The sequence below is a fragment of the Delphinapterus leucas genome, chromosome 2 (genome assembly GCF_059928025.1).
Source record: "Delphinapterus leucas isolate spDelLeu-1000000601 "Yukka" chromosome 2, BTC_Dleu_Yukka2, whole genome shotgun sequence".
Lineage (NCBI taxonomy): Eukaryota > Metazoa > Chordata > Mammalia > Artiodactyla > Monodontidae > Delphinapterus > Delphinapterus leucas.
Genome location: NC_143130.1, coordinates 170700026 through 170719694, shown reverse-complemented (window position 1 = coordinate 170719694; position 19669 = coordinate 170700026). Strand labels below are relative to the sequence as shown.

The window sequence follows — 19669 nt, the reverse complement described above, 5'->3', positions numbered from 1 at the left end:
CAGGTGGCTACTGTAGCAACCCTGTTTGTCTAACAAGAACAGAACTGAATCTTCAATCAATGGCTCAAAGAGCATGACTTAATCATTTTATTGCTAAAAATAATCCATTTTTTCCATGTGGCATCATTTATAAACCTATGTAACTCCAATCTTATCCTCATACCCACCCCCAGCAATCAAGACTCTGGGAAGTTTGCTTTAGGATCTCCCACTCTATTTCTCTGAATCTTTAGGCATGTGTGAGTTCATCAGACCCAGCTCCTCTAGAAGCCTGTCATCTCAGTTAAGTAGCACAAACCACCCTTGCACGTAAGTACCAAAGCACTATTAGCTTAGATAATACACATCAGGACCCAGCTTCCTGCCAGTGTTTACCAGGAAGGCTGTCAGTTTTGGTTTCCCCATCTGAATCCCACCCATAAAGGGTCAGTTTTAGATCCTTATGCTTTCTTAAGTCATTTAGAGACATTTATTGGGGACCTACTAAGTATCAGGCAGAGTTACACGCTTTTGTTTCGTTTATCTCGTTTAAATTTCTGATAACAATCCTGGGGAGACAGTATATTATAATAATTAATGACACAAGCTCTAGAATTTCACACCAGTGTTTGCAAACTTTAGCTCTCTGTGACCTTGAATAAGTGATTTAACCTCTCTGGGCTTAATTCTCTTCCCTGTAAAATGAGGATAATAATGACCTCCATCTCAATAGTGTTGTGAGAATTAAAGAAGATAATGTATGTAAAGCACTTGGCAACAGTAAGCCTTCCATCACTGTTAGTTATGAACTGCGCCATAACTCTCTGAAGCTTTACTATCCCCATTCTTCAGCTGAGGCAGTTAAGTAGGCAAGTAACTTGCCTAAGGCCATACAGCCATTGAATGGAATTCAAACTCAAATTCCAGGGCAATTTTCCAGAGGGAGAATTGCTCTGTAGGGAAGACAGGATTTTAATTGGGCTCCAAAAGACTTCGATGCTGTGATTTCCACTACTTCTCAACCTCTATGGTCCTAACTATCTGGATTATGAAAGTAATACATGCTCAGTGTGCAAACTCAGGATCTGTAGAAAAGCACAGATAAGGAAATAAAAGTCATCCATATTCCCATCACCCAGTGATAACATTTTGATATATTTCTCTTCTTCATCACACACCAGTTTACTCAGTTGAAATCTTACACGTATATATAATACTACATTTTGTTAAGATAGTAACGTACGAAATTTCCAATGCTATTTAATTCTTCATAAAGATCCATTTTAATGGCCACAAAAGTCAGATTTTATTATATATAACATCTCAATAAATATGTTTTTGCATGAAATTTGCATTTTCTTCCTTAGAATAGATTACTAGAAAAAGAATGACTAAATCAAAGAATATGTGCATTTTTGAGGTCCTTTTTCCTTATGGATACAAAAATGAATTCATTACATGATAGCTGCCTCTGAGGATAGGAATTATGTTTGTTATTTGTATTACCCGCAAAACCATGCAGTGCTTTCCATACAGAAAATCTTAGAGACACTCTTTGAAATAGTACTATTGATTCAGTACTGTTTGCTTTGTATAAATGTTGTTGCCTTAAAACACTAATAATGAATGAACAGGGATAGGGATAGGAATATGTCTCTGGTTGATATACATCCTTATCGGTCAAAAAAAGAAACCTGAATTCAGACCTATATAGAAACTTGCTCTTTTATCTAGCAAAGCAGCATGGTAATGGGGCACTACAGTACAACAGACAAATAAAAAAGTTTGAAATCAAAGGACATAGATTCAAGTCTCAAATCTTCCAGTAACCAGCTCTGTGACCTTGGCCAAGACACTTCATCTCTCTGAGCCTGTTTCCTTATCTGTAAATGAGCAGACTAGACCAAACGATCTCTATGCAATTTTCCAGCATAAACCATGAGTCTATGCAAGCACAGTCAAGGTAAGAAGTTACAGGGGATGTGGCTTCTTGGTATATTAACTAGTAGCTACAAGCCATTGCAATACAAATTATTGCACTATTGCATATAATGCAGCCTGGGAATGTAGCCAGGAATACGAAAGTAAATGAGACACAGTGCTGGACTTCATAAAGCTCACAGGCTCACTGGGGAGACTTCAGTATAATATAACTGCTCATATAAAGAGCTCTGTCAGGTATTGTGGGATCTGATATAGGAGGAAGTTGCTACAGAAAACGTGAGCCTTTTAAAAATTGGAATGGAATTCAGATTCTCATCTTGAAGAATGAGAAGGAGTTCACTCACCAGCAAGGGTATAAAGCGTTTCAGGCAAAGGAAATGGCCTAAGCAAAGGCAAGGAAGTTTGAAATTAAATAAGATGATAAATGTACAGCAATTAGCACAATGTCTGCCATATGGTAAGTGCTCAGCAAACAGTGGTTATTGTTTCGCTGACGGTAATGATGATGATTCTGAAAGTGCGCAGGAAGCACAGGGATGGGACAAGTAGCCAAAGACTAACTAGGAAAGGTAGGCTTGCAAGTTAATGAAGTACCTTCTTGTATGCTCCATTAAGGAATTTGGACATTATCTTAAAAGAAGTGAGAAGTTATCAAAGATTTTAAACAAGGAACCAGTGCGATGAGATCTGTGTTTGGAAGGATCATCTAGTTCATAGTATTGAGGATGAACTGGTGGACATGGCCCAGGACTAAAAGGACCAATGATATTGTAATCTATTAGAGTTCTTCATACTAGGCACTTTCAGAAGGTTGAAAGTGGCAACTACAGATTATCATACTAAGTGAAATAAGTCAGAAAGAGAAAGACAAATACCATATGATATCACTTATATGTGGAATCTAAAATATGACAGTGAATCTATCTATGAAACAGAAACAGAATCAGGGACATAGAGAATAGACTGTTGGTTGCCAAGGGGTGGATGGTGGGAGAGAGATGGATTGGGAGTTTGGGATTAGCAGATGAAAACTGGTATATCTAGAAGAGATAAACAACAAGGTCCTACTGTAGAGCACAGAGAACTATATTCAATATCCTGTGATAAACCAAAATGGAAAAGAATATGAAAAAGAATGTGTATATGTGTATAACTGAGTCACTTTGCTGTACAGCAGTAATTAACACAACATTGTAATTCAACTATACTTCACTAAAAAATAAATTAAAAAAAAAAGGTTGAAAGTGAAGGATTCAGTATGTGATAACTATTTCTTCAGTATTGCTTGCTATATGCCTGTCTTTTTAGGTTAAAAAAATAACCAAATAACTAACTGGTTATGTTTTTCTGAAACATACATACCCTTGTGGCATTGGTAGAGGGTATCTTCAAGAGGCAAATCATAATTCTCAAACTGGAATCTAAAGAACACTATGAACAAATACAAAAAAAGTAAAGTCAGTACTCTTCTTAACATATTTTTGCTTCATGTATTTCCTCTAAGCATTTATTTTAGGGAAAAAAAGTCTGAAATATAGCTGTCTCCTTACAGTTTTCCATGCCATATATTCATGTTGAAAAAAAAATAATTCTTAGCTTTAAAAATTTCATTAAACCATTAATTAAACAGTGTGAAACAATTAAATAATGTGAATTGATATTAAATGTGCCCAATCCTAAAGAGGTCTATTAATTTGTGAAAGGTCCTGTTGAAAAAAAAAAACCTACTTAGATCAATTTAAAACCATTAGGCTTATTAGTCCAAATAAAGAACATGTCATCTGTCATTTCTCTGCTACAAAAAGATATAACAATAACCTAAGAAAAAGCAGTAAAATTCCTACAAGAGAAAATCATGCCTCACAAATCAAGTAGCATATTCTGGCACAATTCCACATCAAAATGTACTTTTTAAATAACGTGTACTGGGTTTGGGGGAAAATGTTATAGCAAGAATAAGCAATGATATTATTTAACATTGTTAAATATATGAAAAGAGCAGGTTACAGTGAAATCTCTGCAGCTGTGTACAATACGAACCTCTTTAAGATAGTACAAACGAAGCCAGTGTTTCTCCAAGTATGATCCCTGGACCAGCAGCACCTCTATTACCTGGAAACTAGTTGGAATGCAAATCCTCAGGTCGCACCCCTACTGAACCAGAAGTTCTCAGAATAAGGCCCAGGAGTCAGATTTTTAGCAAGTCCTTCAGGGACACTGACACACACTGATGTTTGAAACCCATTTCTCTAAACTGATGAGAACAAACTACAGAAGGTCTTTCAATGGCTTAATGTTTTCCCCAGAGATTAAATACACAGCATAGGATGATCAGAGGCAGTGCCCAGACAAAATCCAGCAGGGCAAGTTTTCAGATAAGTGCTGAAAGCATTTCACAAGTATCAATACCTTCTAAGGGAACCATTGGTCTATTTAATCTGCTCAATACCCATAGGAGTTGACGTGACATTTACATTACTTTAAACCAGGGGCTGAAAACCGGGTGCTCATCAGGTCCCCACAGTGACCTATGAAGGAAGTCAGGAAATATCTCAGGAAACGTGGGGAGATGAGGATTGCATTCTCAAATAACAGTCGGCTAGAGTGGAGTAGCAGCTGACCCCATTAGAAAGGACTTGTGCTCTCCCGTTCTCAAGGGTCTCAATTCTCCTTATCTCACTCCACTCCACTCATTAACCTTGCAGTCAGGGTCCCTTTGGACAGGACTGATTATTACAAATTAGGTTTACTAATTGTTTCCAGCTGGCAATACTTCCAACTAGTCCATGTTCAAGTTAAATATTTTCATTATAGCACCGCCCTACAGGCATTTGAATTTGCCATGCCTGCCCCACACCTTCTCTAAAAGTGTGTGGCTCCTAAGCAATGAATGGCCCTGAATGGCTCTCTGCTCCTAGGGAAGGTCCATGTGGTCGTGTTAAAATGCATGCACTTGAATATTGTGGTACATGACTCTTTTTGAATTATGGTTTTCTCAGGGTATATGCCCAGTAGTAGGATTGCTGGGTCGTATGGTAGTTAGATTTTTAGTTTTTTAAGGGATGTCCATACTGTTCTCCATAGTGGCTGTATCAATTTACATTCCCACCAACAGTGCAAGAGGGTTCCCTTTTCTCCACACCCTCTCCAGCATTTATTGTTTGCAGATTTTTTGATGATGGCCATTCTGACCGGTGTGAGGTGATACCTCATTGTAGTTTTGATTTGCATTTCTCTAATGATTAGTGATGTTGAGCATCCTTTCATGTGTTTGTTGGCAATCTGTATTTCTTCTCTGGAGAAATGTCTATTTAGGTCTTCTGCCCATTTTTGGATTGGGTTGTTTGGTTTTTTTATATTGAGCTGCATGAGCTGCTTGTAAATGCTGGAGATTAATCCTTTGTCAGTTGCTTCATGGACTTGAGGATACGGGGAGGGGGAAGGGTAAGCTGGGGCCAAGTGAGAGAGTGGCATGGACATATATACACTACCAAACATAAAATAGATAGCTAGTGGGAAGCAGCTGCATAGCACAGGAAGATCAGCTCGGTGCTTTGTGACCACCTAGAGGGGTGGGATAGGGAGGGTGGGAGGGAAGGAGATGCAAGAGGGAAGAGATATGGGGACATATGTATATGTATAACTGATTCACTTTGTTATAAAGCAGAAACTAACACACCATTGTAAAGCAATTATACTCCAAAAAAGATGTTAAAAAAATGCATGCACTTGATTTCCTAAGTGTATATGTACAATAGCTATGTACATACACAGTTTCAAAGTACCAATTCTCTTTGCTTGGATTTATTCAACTACTCTAGATTTCTGGATAGACAAGAATCACAGGATGTGAGAGATGGCAAAGATCTCAGTATTCCTGCTTCTTACAGTAATTTCAGACTCAAAGAAACCAGTATACACCAAGGTAAGGGTCCCTGAATTATCATCCTTACAGACCTTATTTGGGGGTCGCATTTTCCAAATTTGCCAATTTGGGAAAAGGTATTATCAGAGGTGGTTGGTCTTTTTAAAACATTTTACATATATGTAATATTCTTTTCAGAAGTAGTGCTGCTAACGTGTAACTTCACTTGTCAGATCCAGTTTTGCTGCAAGTTGAATATTTTTATCTGTGACCTGGATAAAGCACAAAAAGCTTGTGGAACCAATGAGGTTCAAAGACACAGCAATGGCCACTCCCAGCTACCTCCTTTCTCCCTGCTATAGAGACCTGAATGCCTCTAATTCACCCTTGTTCTAGAAGGACTCTAGGAGTCTGCTAGTGAAAGGACACTGGACTGGGAGTCAGAAGACTTGAGTTCTAATCTTTACACTGCCACTATCTCTCTGAATTTGCAGATCTCCATCTGGAAAATGGGAGCGTTGGAAAGGGTGGTTTTTACAGGTCTCTTCCAGTTTTGACAGTAGAGGATTCTGGTTTTGCATTTAATGGGCTCATATTGGAAATGTTCCTTAGGCTACCAGATTTCTAGCTAGGTAATTTTGTGTGTATTCTTGGAGGGCGGTGTGGCGTTGGGCAGGGGCGGGGGGAGGGAGGAGGGGGAGGAGGGGTAAAGCTGTCAAATAGAAAAATATCATCTTGGTCTTTCAAGTACTTTATTCACACACACAAAAGCAATCACTTCCCTTTAGATAATGCTCTAAAATTGAAGCCTTACATTATATGTCTGGTCTCCTTTTAGATGAAACTATTATGTTTTTATTTAATATCCTTTTGAGAAAAATTTCTAGATAAACACAATCTACTAACGTCTTCCTGAACTTTTTTATGTTTTACTCAACCGGAAACATGAAATCACTGAGTCAAAACGTCCACTGCATATTACCGTCAATCTGTAACATTTGAAGAGAAAACCTAAATAACACTCTCTACTCTGTGGCTAAAAGAGACTCCTTATAGCCCTTTATGAAACATTCAATCACCCAAGACCCAGATGATCTGCAAACAGTAAGGAAGTAATTTAAAATGAAGTCCTGGGTTCAGCTTACCTTCAGAGGCAAAACACACGGCAGCTTGGCAAAAAAAGTCTGAAACTGGTTGCTGACGATTGCCCAGAGGCTGCTAGGAGAATCCATGGGCAAAGCCTCCATGAAGGTAGCCATGTTTTCCAAACAGCGTATCATAGCACCCCCTGCTGGTAAATTCTTTTTGTTATTTAGACCCTAAAAACACAAAGCATAGGCAATCAACTGCTGAAACAGTGTGGGAATTCATACAGCTATTTGGCGAAGGTCAGTTTTTAAAAATCATATATTCCCACTATAAACGCGTGTTGTGTGCCTGCTATAAAAGCTAATCATTGTAACTTCAGGAGTACAGGGAAAAATGGACGAGTCCACACAAAGTTGGGGGGGAAACTGTGATCTCTGACTCAGTGAGAAAGGGTGAAATGTGAACAGGAAATTAGAAACACCTTTTAAGGATCTACAGTTGGTGTGGTTAGGTGTCAAGAAACGCAGTGAATGATGCTTGTTGGAAATCCACCGGCCAAAGACTGAGGATGCCTACTATAGCAACAGCAAAGTCCCTACGGCAATCTGCCAACCCTCCAAGCTAACTGAGAAAAGCTAATGAGCAGAGGACAGGAGACAGACTCCAAGTAAAGCGATACAGCGAATAAGCCGTGGAGGTGAGAAGTAGCTTCAAGTCTCATGATACAGAAAATAAGCAGACCTCGAACCCAGATCTTGTGATACACAAACAAACAGTGAAGCTGAAATCTGAATCCAAGTCTCGTGATGCAATGCACATGGATCTGCGCACCACCCATTCTGAAAGCTGGAGACTTTTGTGGAGGTGAGTGTTCCACGCCTGACATCCACCTCTTAGCGAAGGGGTCCAGAGACTTCAAGTAAATTCTAAGTCCACACTAAACAGCAGTGTCCAACTGATACTATTCTATGCGTTGGCAATTTTCATTTTTTTAATTTTTTAATGTTAAATTACTTAAAATTTAATTTGACATTTAAATTTTAATACTTAAATTAAATGACCCTGAATTTCTTCCTCAGCAGTGATTTCGGCAGGGGCTCAGAGTGCCGAGAAAGCAAACCTACCTCCAAGAGCTGACTGAGGACAGCAACAGAGCTCAGTTCATTGAAGTCCATCAGAGACGTGGCCAAGGTCCGTAAAAAAGTCCCATCTGGAAAGACAACAATCAGATTCAGTAGCGTTTGGGTTTCAGCGACTAGCCACGTCTGTGGTGTCTGAATTCCCCATGGATGAATTACCTTTGATAGTGCTCTGGAACAGCTGCGGGAAGATGCCATTGGGAGCCAGTTGATGGAAGATACAGCGCAGGAACTGCTTGGCCACCCCCGCTGCATTGCCGGGGAGCATCATGCTGGCGTTGACCAGGGAGAGAAAACACAAGGAATCTTGGAGCAACCAGCATGAGTTCAGGTATTTATTTACTTATTTATTCACATACACATCAGTCCTCTTATGGAATATCCCACTGTCATTTTCATTAGTAAGATGAAATATTCTAGTCACACGGAATCCCTGTTAACGATACGTTTTTAGAAAGAGGGAACCAGGTAATGCCAGAGTTGGTCTCAGACTAATTCCAGCCACCCCACTGTACAGATGAGGGTTCCCAGCCAGAGGGAAAAGGTGACCTACAAAGGCTACAAGTCCAGAGAATGGCAGAGTCAGGACTAGAATCCAGGATGGGGATTATCAGCAAGATCCTCTCAGAAAGTGGCGTTGGCTAAGAGAGACAGCCCCTCTGAGGGAAAATGCAGGAGGGACATGTTCATTCCTACTGGAAGATCTGGGAAGTTTTCTTGGGGCATCTGAGCTGCTACTTGTAAAAAGGTTAGGACTTTGATATGTGCAGTTTTCCCCTTTACCCTCTGCACTACCAACTGCATATCAAAACAGGGAGCCAAGAGATGATTATTTGGCCTTTCCCCTTAGACCGAAGTATCAGAAAGGACGTTCCCAGAGGTGACTGTAGCTGAGTTGCTGAAAAGCAGAAGGAGGAAATCAAAGAGCCCAGCTGGATAACTAGTAAAAAATCCGTCTTGTCTAATTGTTTCTTTCTGCCTTGTCTACCCTGATATGCTGGCTCAAACTTATAGGTCAAAAATGTTCTTCAGGAAGAAATGACACCAAACTCTCACAAACTCTTTCGAAAATTAGAAAAGGAGGGAACCCTTCCCAGTGTATTTTATGAGGCCCTAAAACTAAAATCAGATAAAGCATTACAAATAAAGCAAAACAAAAAACAAGAAGGAACAAAATGAAAAGAAAAAGGACAGACCAATAGTCCTCATGGACATTGACTCCAACTGTAGATAAAAAGGATGATTGACCGTGACCAAATAGAGTGTATCCCAGGAATGTAAGAATGACTTAATATTCAAAACCCAATCAATGGCCTTCCCGGTGGCGCAGTGGTTGAGAATCCACCAGCCAATGCAGGGGACACGGGTTCAAGTCCTGGTCCGGGAGGATCCCACATGCCGCGGAGCAACTAAGCCCGTGCACCACAACTACTGAGCCTGTGCTCTAGAGCCCGCGAGCCACAACTACTGAAGCCCGCACGGCTACAGCCCGTGTTCCACAACAAGAGAGGCCACTGCAATGAGAAACCCACGCACCGCAACAAAGAGTAGCCCCCGCTCACCGCAACTAGAGAAAGCCTGTGCACAGCAATGACGACCCAACACAGCCAAAAATAAATAAATTAAAAAAAAAAAACGAATCAATGCAATTCAATATCTTAAAGAATAAAGGGCAAAAACCATAGTTATTTCAATAGATAACAGAAAGTGCATTTGATAAAATTCAACATGCATTCATGATAAAAAACTCTCAGCAAACTAGAAATAGAAGGAACTACCCTCAGTCTGGTAAAGGGCACCTGTGAAAACCTATAGCAAACATAATTAATGGTGAGATATTAAATGATTGTCTTGTAAGAGCAGGAACAAGGCAATGGTGCTCATTCACATCTTTACTATTACACTGGAGGCCCTAGCCAATGCAAGAGAGTAACAAAAAAGTAAAAGGCATAAAAATCAGAAAGAGGTGAAACTGTCACTATTTACAGACGATATGACTTTCTACATACAATTGCCTTTACATTCTAAGGAATCTAAAAGACAGCTACTACAACTAAGTGAATTTAGTTTATTACATTACAATATTAATACAAAAATTGTATATCTGTATATCAGCAGCAAAAAGTTAGAAAACAAAAAATTTTTAAATTTCATTTACATGGGCATTAAAAAACCAAAATTCCTGGGAATAAATTTAACAAAAGCTATGCAAGATCTCTACAATGAAAACCATAAAACATTGCTGAGAGAAACAAAGACCAAATGAAATGACAATAGACACCATGTTTATTAATTGAAAGACTCAATATTTTTATGATATCATTTATCCCCAAACTGACTTAGAGTCTGAGTACAATCCTAGGAGGCTTTCCCCCGCAGATTGAGAAGCTTTTTCTACAATTTATATGGAAATGTAAGGAATCTAGAATATCCAAATCAACCTTCTTTTAAAGGATGACCAAAGTTGGAGAATTCACAATGACTTCAAGGCTTACTATACGGCTACAGTAATCAAGACAGTGTGGTGCCAGCACAAGGATCAACATACAGATCAGTGAAACAGGATAGAGAGGCTAGAAATAGACTGAACCTAATACGGTTATTTGATTTTAACAGACACCAAAGTGATCCAATGGGGAAAGGGAAAGTCTTTTTTTTTTTTTTAATGGTGCTGAAATAACTAAGGTATTCACATGGATAAAATGGAACTTCAATCCCTACCTCACACCATACATAAAGATTAATTTGAGATGGATCATGTAAATGCTAAATATAAATGCTAAAACCATAAAACTTCTATTGGGAGACACTGGAAAATATATTCTTGACTTAAGGATAGGCAAAGGTTCCTTAGATAAACAATAAGAAGGAATAGTCATAAGTTGTTTTAAAATTTTAAAACATTAGACTTCATCTAAATTAAAAACTTCTCATCAGAGCTTCCCTGGTGGCCCAGTGGTTAAGAATCCGCCTGCCAATGCAGGGGACACGGGTTCAAGCCCTGGTCCGGGACCACAAGCCATGGAGCAACTAAGCCCGTGGGATGCAACTACTGAGCGTGCGCTCTAGAGCCCGTGAGCCACAACTACTGAGCCCACGTGCCACAACTACTGAAGCCTGTGTGCCTAGAACCCGTGCTCTGCAACAAGAGAAGCCACCGCAATGAGAAGCCCACACGGCGCAACTAGAGAAAACCCGAGCACAGCAATGAAGACCCAACGCAGCCAAATAAATAAATAAATTTATTTTTTAAAAAAAAGTATTTGTTGACTGAAATGAGTGAATGCAGGATTGAATAAATGAAGGTGTGAAGAGAAAATGAACGAGTGCTGTCTGGAGCTGCAACTGAACCTAACCATATTCCTCCCGTGGTAAACACTCTAGTGTTTTAGAAATGGATGAACACGCACAGGGGACGAAAAGAAAGTGAGATTTGAGCTCATTTTAGGACCTTACCTTTCTGCTTGATTAGAAAAAGTTGTGCTGGATGCCAATCTAGGAAATAAAGTAAACAGAGTCACATGAGTATCTTAGGGTTTCATGATGAAATGCATGAGTACTGTATGCCACATTGCAGCTCCCATTTCGATGCGGGACATGTAAAACCATTGACAACGCCCTTGACCAGGGACAGAGGATCCACTCAGGGGTCAATCTCCAGGGTTCAATTTAATCTAGTTTCTGAAATCTGCTTTCTGCATCAAATATTTCCACGGAGATGCATACAGTTAAGTTAGTTGAATAGCACCCAGTCAATCTACAAACATGTCCTTTGCAGCCAGGTTAGACAGATAACAGAACAGTATTTGACCCAGTCCATCCCCATATTAACTCAACTCAAAATTCATTTCTTTGTATACAACCTCTGAAACCTCACCGCAAACAAACCACAAACTGTAAAAGCCTCTGTAAGATAGCAAAATGGGTAACGGGTATTTGTCAGCTAATCGTTGGGTTGAAATGACATATTGAAAAGAGAAATGTATTAGGTTAAGTAATCAATATATAACATGTAATTTTTGAAAAATATAATTATATGGTTCTATATGCATGGAAATATTCTAGATGTATAGAAAGAAAAAGAATGTAATAAATTTGTGGGTTTAGAAAAACACGTCTTGATCAGTGAGATACTGAAGAAACAAACAAGGAGAATGCTAAAAAGTTATTTACTTAAGACCACAACAGTGAATCGAGTCAAGAATGCATTTGGACAGGAATAGAGGGTCCAGCACCAGTAACACCAGACATGATTCCCAGTTTCTTTGGTTATGGTCTCTCTCATACTAATGACACTACAATGAATAGATAATCATTGGCAAATGAAATAAACAGTAATTAAGGGTGCAGCCAATGTGATCTTGAAGGCTGCATCTAGAAAAAGGGGTGGGTAAATTTTAAGAGATCTAAATAGAGAGCAAAATATGAAATCATATGGAAAGGCTTGGGTGATAAATGAAAGGGATGTGCTGAACTTACACACTCTTAGAACATGCTGGAAATAGTTCCTGTGGGACTAGAATAAACTTAAGTGTTCGTAAATCCACACTGCTTCACCGGGAATTGAGGTATGCAAGGAAACCCTGAATCAGGTGACTCCTGAATCTGCCTTCTTGGTAGGTTTGGTTGCTAAGAACTGGGCAGCTTGCTTTAATGCTCTCCCTGTCTCTTGCTAGTCTGCCCAAAGGAGGTACAGATTTAACGATTTTTATATGTAAGTATGTAAAAATATATCTCTATTGTTTTTCCTTTGCTTTTCTTCAAAACTTGTTTGTTTCCATCCTAAGAATTGGCAATGCTTGAACATGATTTATTCTCCCTTATGTTAAAACAAAATAAAAACCCCTCTGTGTATCTATTACAACTTAGATCAGCTATTTCAAGGAGATGGTAACAGACCGGAACAATAATTCTGTCTGTTCTAAAACTGAAAAGTATTGATAGTAGGAATCGAGACCTTGCGTTAATAAAAAACTTTCAATTTCACAAGTATTGCTGATAGCTGGTATAACATTTATTCCACATTTATTATGATTAGGTTAAAATCAAGGGCTTAATTCATCTTTTCTTATCTCTCTATCTCCCTGTGTTCATCACTTACTTTACACATTGGCTATTTCTAAGTATTAGAGGTGGAATAGTTATACCAAGTCTGACTGCATACTCCTAAGGATACACACACCTAAGAAAAATCTGGGGAAGGGGGATAAGGGAGTCACATACTTCTGGGCTTGAGGGGTTTTTAATGCTTCCCTGTTTGTCTTTAACTTGAAATCACCATTTTTTTCATTAAAAAGATTAAATTTTAGCTCCATCAAGATTCATTCTCTTTCCTCCATCAAATACCAGGAATTTGCAGAATCCAGGTTTTTTTCTCCAACCTCCTCCATAGAGACCTTCCCTAAGAAATCATTTCCATCCTGAACTCCCACAGCACTCACCACACATATCACTCATGAATACAGCTCTTAATCATGTCCCATCTTTTATGGCTACTCAGTTATTCCACATATCACTGTCCTCTTCAACAACTAAGCCATAAAGCACTTGAGGGCAAGAGCTAGGTGTAATGCCTGCAACCTAAAGCACCTAGCTCTGTGCTAGCACAGATTGGAAACTTAACACATTCACGGGGAATTAACTCAGTCCTCTCCTATACGTTGTGTATGCTAGGACTACAATTTGTTACTGAATTTGAACTTTACTTATATCCATGAAGTACATCACTTTTCTTCTAATGTCCTATCTACTAAATGGAATTTTCTTAACATGAAAATTCTCAAAGCAGCTAAGTTTTAATCAGTCAGGCTGAAGGCTCTGTTCCCAAAATGTGTGCATCTTTCCTTTTTCTGAGTCAGAAGTATAAAACTACTATACTTCCATTTATCCCTTCACGTGACAATGCCGCAAGTTGCATAATTAAGTGAGCCACCCTAAGATTACAAGAGCCTAGAGAACCCATCTTAAAACAGGTAAAGTGAGGGACTTCCCTGGTGGCACAGTAGTTAGGACTCCACGCTCCCAAAGCAGGGAGCCTGGGTTCGATCCCTGGTAAGGGAACTAGATCCCACATGCATGCCACAACTAAGAGATTGCATGCCACAACTAAGAGATTGCATGCCACAACTAAGGAGGCTGCCTGCAGCAACAAAGACCTGGTACAACCAAATAAATAAATAAATATTTTTTTAAAAAACAGGTAAAGAAAGATAATAATAATATCTAAAAGTTACAAAGTGTTTCGTGTGAATTATGCACAGTTCTGAGCACTGTAACATACACTGGCTCACATAGTGTTTAATAGAGAACAACAAACAGTAGGGTTTTCTTAGTGCAGTTTCCTCTAGCTCCACTCTGACGTTGTGACTCATGACCCTACATGGCTGCAGAATTCAACCAAAAGTTTGGTACATTCAGTTTGTGAAATTAGTCTGAGTTGATCCCACAAATATCAAGCATCTGTAAGGTTACAAAATGTTTCACTTTTGAATTGGCAGTTTTTATTTAAGGATACAGATTGAGTAAGACTCCTTCCTACCAAACAAAACAGAAGCTGACATTCACCTTCCCACAGACTGCATGATATCCAGCAACAACGGGGCTGCCAAGTCTGGGCTTAAGTGAATGAATGTGGAGAGAACCACAATGGCCAGCCCAAGGGTTTCCTCATCATACTCTTCAAGAATGGCCCCACAGTCATGGCATCTGCAAAGAAAACAGAGGAATGCTTTCCATGAAAGCCGACAGTGGTTTCAAGGTGTAAGTACATGCAGCCATTTTTGGTGAGTCTTGGAAAAGTCCCCAAAAGGAGGTCAGCGGTCCCATTCTAACAATAAATAGAAAACTCCAGCACCACCATCACCTTAGACACAGAAATAGCACACACACCAGAGATCAGGAAGGTTCCGCTGATCACTGAAAATGGTCTTTCAACTCATTAGCATCTGGCCTTTACACGAATTAGTGCTCCCTTTTACAGTGAGCGCCAATTGGACTAATAGTCTGAAGCTTCTGGTTGAAGGATTTTCTGCATGTGAAATTATTGCTGGGGATAGTCACTAACTAGATTTTTTTTCATTTGTTGAAATTAAAAGTGAAAAATATCTAGACAAAAATGGAAGCCTTCTCAATCTTTCAGATTTAAAAACATCCTATTAATAAAGACGTAGACACAGAGAATGTACTTGAGGACACGGGGGCAGGGAGGGGGAAGCTGGGGAAAAGTGACAGTAGCATCGACATATACACACTACCGAATGTAAAATAGAGAGCTAGTGGGAAGCAGCCGCATAGCACAGGGAGATCGGCTCGGTGCTTTGCGATGACCTAGAGGGGTGGGATAGGGAGGGTGGGAGGGAGGCTCAAGAGGGAGGGGATATGGGGACATGTGTGTGCACATGGCTGATTCACTTTGGTGTACAGCAGAAACTAACACAGCATTATGAAGCAATTATACTCCATAAAGATCTATTGAAAAAAGAAATAAAACAAAAATAAATAAAAAATTTAAAATCCTATTTGTGACTGAGAGACAGAATAGTCTAGTCAATAGAACCCTGTAGAAAGCCTAGGGAGTCTGGATCAAGTCTCTTCTCTACCCGTCACTCAGATCAGTTTATGAACTCACCATGCCTACTGAGAGAGCAGTCTGTAAAAACACAATGGTCCCTGCTCTTAAGGAACTTCCAGCTTATTGCTCTTTGTAGTATCTAATGTGGGTTCAACTGATGTCATCTCAACCAAAGCGGAGCTCTTTTTCTCAGTGGCCGCTGAACAGATTTATACGGTGAAGGGAAAAGCAAGGGAGGCAGCGCTAAAATAGCTACTGTGACCTTTCCATCTGAAAACTTCCTGATATACATATATATCACTCCTTACAAACTTCCTGATATACATACATATCACTCCTTACAAACTGACTTTTAAAAAAAATATAGGATTCACACTTGTAACTAAAAACGAAGATAAATGGAGTACACACAAAGGCAACCGGGAAGACAACTAGGAAATATTGAGACTTGGAGGAGGACACAAAACGAGAAAATTATACCAAAGAAAGAGCTAAGAAGAGCCCTCCACAAGCAACTAGGTGCTCCCCATGTGGACATGGTCAGGAGCTGTTCAAGACAGGCCTTTCACTTCTTCAGTAATGATGGCCAGCTGTGGCCAGCTGCATGGATACTCATACCAGCCCCTTCCACCTCATCTTCCTCTCCTTTTATCACAAGCGTACTCAATTTCTCACGTGGGTCACCTTTACCAGGAAGCCTCCCCGGCCCAAGGGATCTCTCCAAACTTGAAATTGTACAAGTCTTATTCTTTATCGTATTCACTGAACAGCATTTATGTGCCAGGAAATGTATAGGGACCTCAGAGTATAAAGTACAGAAGAAAGGGTACTAGTCCCTAAGGAACTCACAATCTATTACAGAACATGTGTGTATAAACATCTAACGATTAAAATACAGCGTGATAAGTGGTAGAACAGAGAGATGTATCAAATACTATGGAAACTTGGAGAATGGCATGATGCATTCTGCCTTGTGAAATCAGGGAAACTTGGCCTCAGGTTGGGTCTTGATGCATGAATAGGAGTTCACCAGGCAGAGAAAGTACAGAGTGAAGGGCACCTATGAGATCACAGAGGAGAGAACACATCAGGCATGCTCTGGAGAAGGTGAGGGGGCTAGGGAAGGAGTTCCTGGTGAGGAGTGGTTAAGTCCATACCTTCACAACCTAAAGGGCCTTTTACAATCAGCTAAAGCATTTGGACTTTATCCCATAAGAAATCTGGGGGGACTGAAGGCTGACAAACAGAGAGGCAACGTAACCAATCTGAGATTCAGAGAATGAATTCTACCAGCTGGATCATATCTCAAATTTAGTCCCACTCTTAACAATTTGAAGCTTCTGGATGAGAGATTTCATTTGTGTGAAATTATTGCTAGGAATAATCAGTAAGTGGACATTATTTGCATTCATCCAAATTAAAAAAACAAAAATGCCTTGGCATAGATGAAAGCTGCCCATACAATACTGCATTTCTAAAGTAACAAATGTTTACCAACACTTATGGCTACAGCCATTTGAAGAACAAATTATGACTTAAAAGCATAGCATGCCTCCTCTGATATTTTCTCACAACCATGGTGAGCAACTTCTCAAATTCTGTAAACAGTGAAGAAAATAACTGTGAGCTTACTTGTCTGTCATCACCGTCGGCTGCTCGTCTGTGAATTCTTCGGGTGCTGGTACAAACATACTCACAATGCTGGGTGCTGACAGCAGGCTGGATTTCGTGGCACCTGGGTAAGCAGCAAAGAAACAGGTGGCGAATAAATATGTGTGTCTGGGGGCCAGGAAAAGCCCTATTCTCCTCTTATAAATCCTCCAAAGATCACATTCACAGGGATGTAACAGGGACAGCCCAATTCCATTGTGAAAAACCATCAAGAGTGAAATGAATTCAAGAAAGACTGATTTGTTTTGGCTTATATCATTTTAAGAGCTAGACTCCTATGGTTCATTTTGCTTCTTGAGTCTGAAAAAAAATCAGAAAGAGTTCAGGTGTGCCAACAGGGTACTAAAACAGAGAGGAAAAAAAGTGTGTGTGTGGGATCTATTCAAGGGTATCCTTAAATGAGTTACAACCCTTAATTGCTAGGCATAAATGGAAGCTGCTCATACAATACTACATAAAATCACAAATGCATGCCAACACTAAAATGTTGCTAATTTGGAAAGGGAATCAGATCCTAGATCTCTACACACCTAAGCAAGGGGAGAAGTTTGAGCTAAGAAATATCAGGAAAGTTTTCTACTTTGTAAATTAATATAAGCCCCAAAGCAAAAGACTTCATTTTTCAAACTGAAATCTTTATGAATGAAATGTGAAGTTTTTTTGAATGAACCATCTGGTGACTTCAGCCAATCGATATCACAGAGTTTAGTACTTTGGGTTTTGCTGCCTTCAGAGAAATCTGAGGCAGGAATCTAGTGCTCTAGTGATGAGTAAATCTGGAGATCCAGGAGGCTGTTCTCCATTAAGAAAACCACCAGCGCTAGACAGATTCTCCAGGAACTATGGAAATAAGGCACTCCAAGAAGAATACCAAAGTGACAACTCAGAATAATACCATGTTCTACAAAGTAATAACTGAGACTCTGAGTTCTTCAAACAGGAAAGAAGCCAGAAAAACCCAATGGTCATTAAAGAATCTGTTTTTCATTAAGGAACTGCTAACTTTGTGCTGAAAAACAAAACAAAACTGTCTGGTCTTTCCTTAAATAGGAGAAAGATAATGATTCAGAGAATTGGTTTCTAAAGGAATCAACATAAAAAATTTTAGAAACCTCACCAAGTGGGCAAAGTATTTCAATCTGAGGGAGAAAAAAATGGTATCAAAGCCTTTGATGCTTCCATACTATACAGACTCCCTTGTCCGATCAAAGGCTACAAAATCTGTTTATAAGGAGACTTCAGACCCAAACAGCAAAGGAAATTATCTGAAAATGTCTTGATGTCACTTCTGAGGATCCCAAATGGGAATCCAAATTTTGCTACTATATTTATCAGCTATCTCTGAGATAATACTCTTTCCAATTATATCATTAACAAAGATCTCCAGCTGTTTCATAAAGATGATGCTTTGAAAGGAAGCAACATATTTATTACAAGCAAAGGTATAAATCGATTAATAATAGAAAAGGCAAGAACCGGGCCAAGATAAAAGAAGATATGATTGATTATTAAAACAGTAAGGTAAACTGCATGAAGTTGCTTCAAGAAACCAAAACAAAGAAAGTTCAACTCCAGTACTCCACATTTCTTGAACACTGACACACCACATCTGCCAGATGCCATAATGCCTGCGCTAAAAGTGGAAACTCAGCCCACAAGATACGTGGTGATATATATACAGTCTTACTAGAAACATAAGCAACTGATTTTTTAAAAAACCAACAACTCTGAGTCAAGGCTTTCAGAAGATGCTTGCTAATTACTACTGCGTACATAGGAATCACAATTCAAGTCAAGAAAAGTGGGAATCCAAGGCATTTGGGTGGTTTCAAGCCAATCCTTACCTAATACAAATGCCGAGGAACAGATTTTTTTTTTTTTTTTTTTAAGAAGATGTTGGGGGTAGGAGTTTATTAATTAATTAATTTATTTTTGCTGTGTTGGATCTTCGTTTCTGTGCGAGGGCTTTCTCTAGTTGCGGCAAGCGGGGGCCACTCTTCATCGCGGTGCGCGGGCCTCTCACTATCGCAGCCTCTCTTGTTGCGGAGCACAGGCTCCAGACACGCAGACTCAGTAGTTGTGGCTCACGGGCCTAGCTGCTCCGCGGCATGTGGGATCCTCCCAGACCAGGGCTCGAACCCGTGTCCCCTGCATTAGCAGGCAGATTCTCAACCACTGCGCCACCAGGGAAGCCCAAGGAACAGATATTTTTGACAACAGCATCATGAATTTGTTTTTCCACACAACACAGAATGTACAAGGCAATATTTATGACAGTCATTTATAAAAGCAGATAGGTTAAGTTATGAGACATTGGCCACCTTATGGCAACATTAGCTGAATCAATGGATTTCTAAATACTGCTTATGATAAGGGAGCAAAGAGTAATATACAAGGAGAAGGTGGGCAATG

General features: G+C 39.6%; 1 protein-coding gene across 1 annotated transcript in view; it reads right to left on the bottom strand.

Moving 5' to 3' along the window:
• The window catches only part of UNC79 (unc-79 subunit of NALCN channel complex), a 220498-nt gene that overhangs the window by 45809 nt on the left and 155020 nt on the right, over positions 1-19669 (bottom strand). Inside the window, exons 36-42 of the mRNA XM_022576210.3 lie at positions 17219-17321; positions 14581-14721; positions 11473-11511; positions 8176-8288; positions 8002-8087; positions 6934-7107; positions 3286-3354 (exon numbers count right to left, since the gene is read on the bottom strand). Of these exons, the coding sequence (XP_022431918.2) occupies positions 3286-3354; positions 6934-7107; positions 8002-8087; positions 8176-8288; positions 11473-11511; positions 14581-14721; positions 17219-17321 (725 nt within the window). The remainder of the gene's footprint in view (positions 1-3285; positions 3355-6933; positions 7108-8001; positions 8088-8175; positions 8289-11472; positions 11512-14580; positions 14722-17218; positions 17322-19669) is intronic.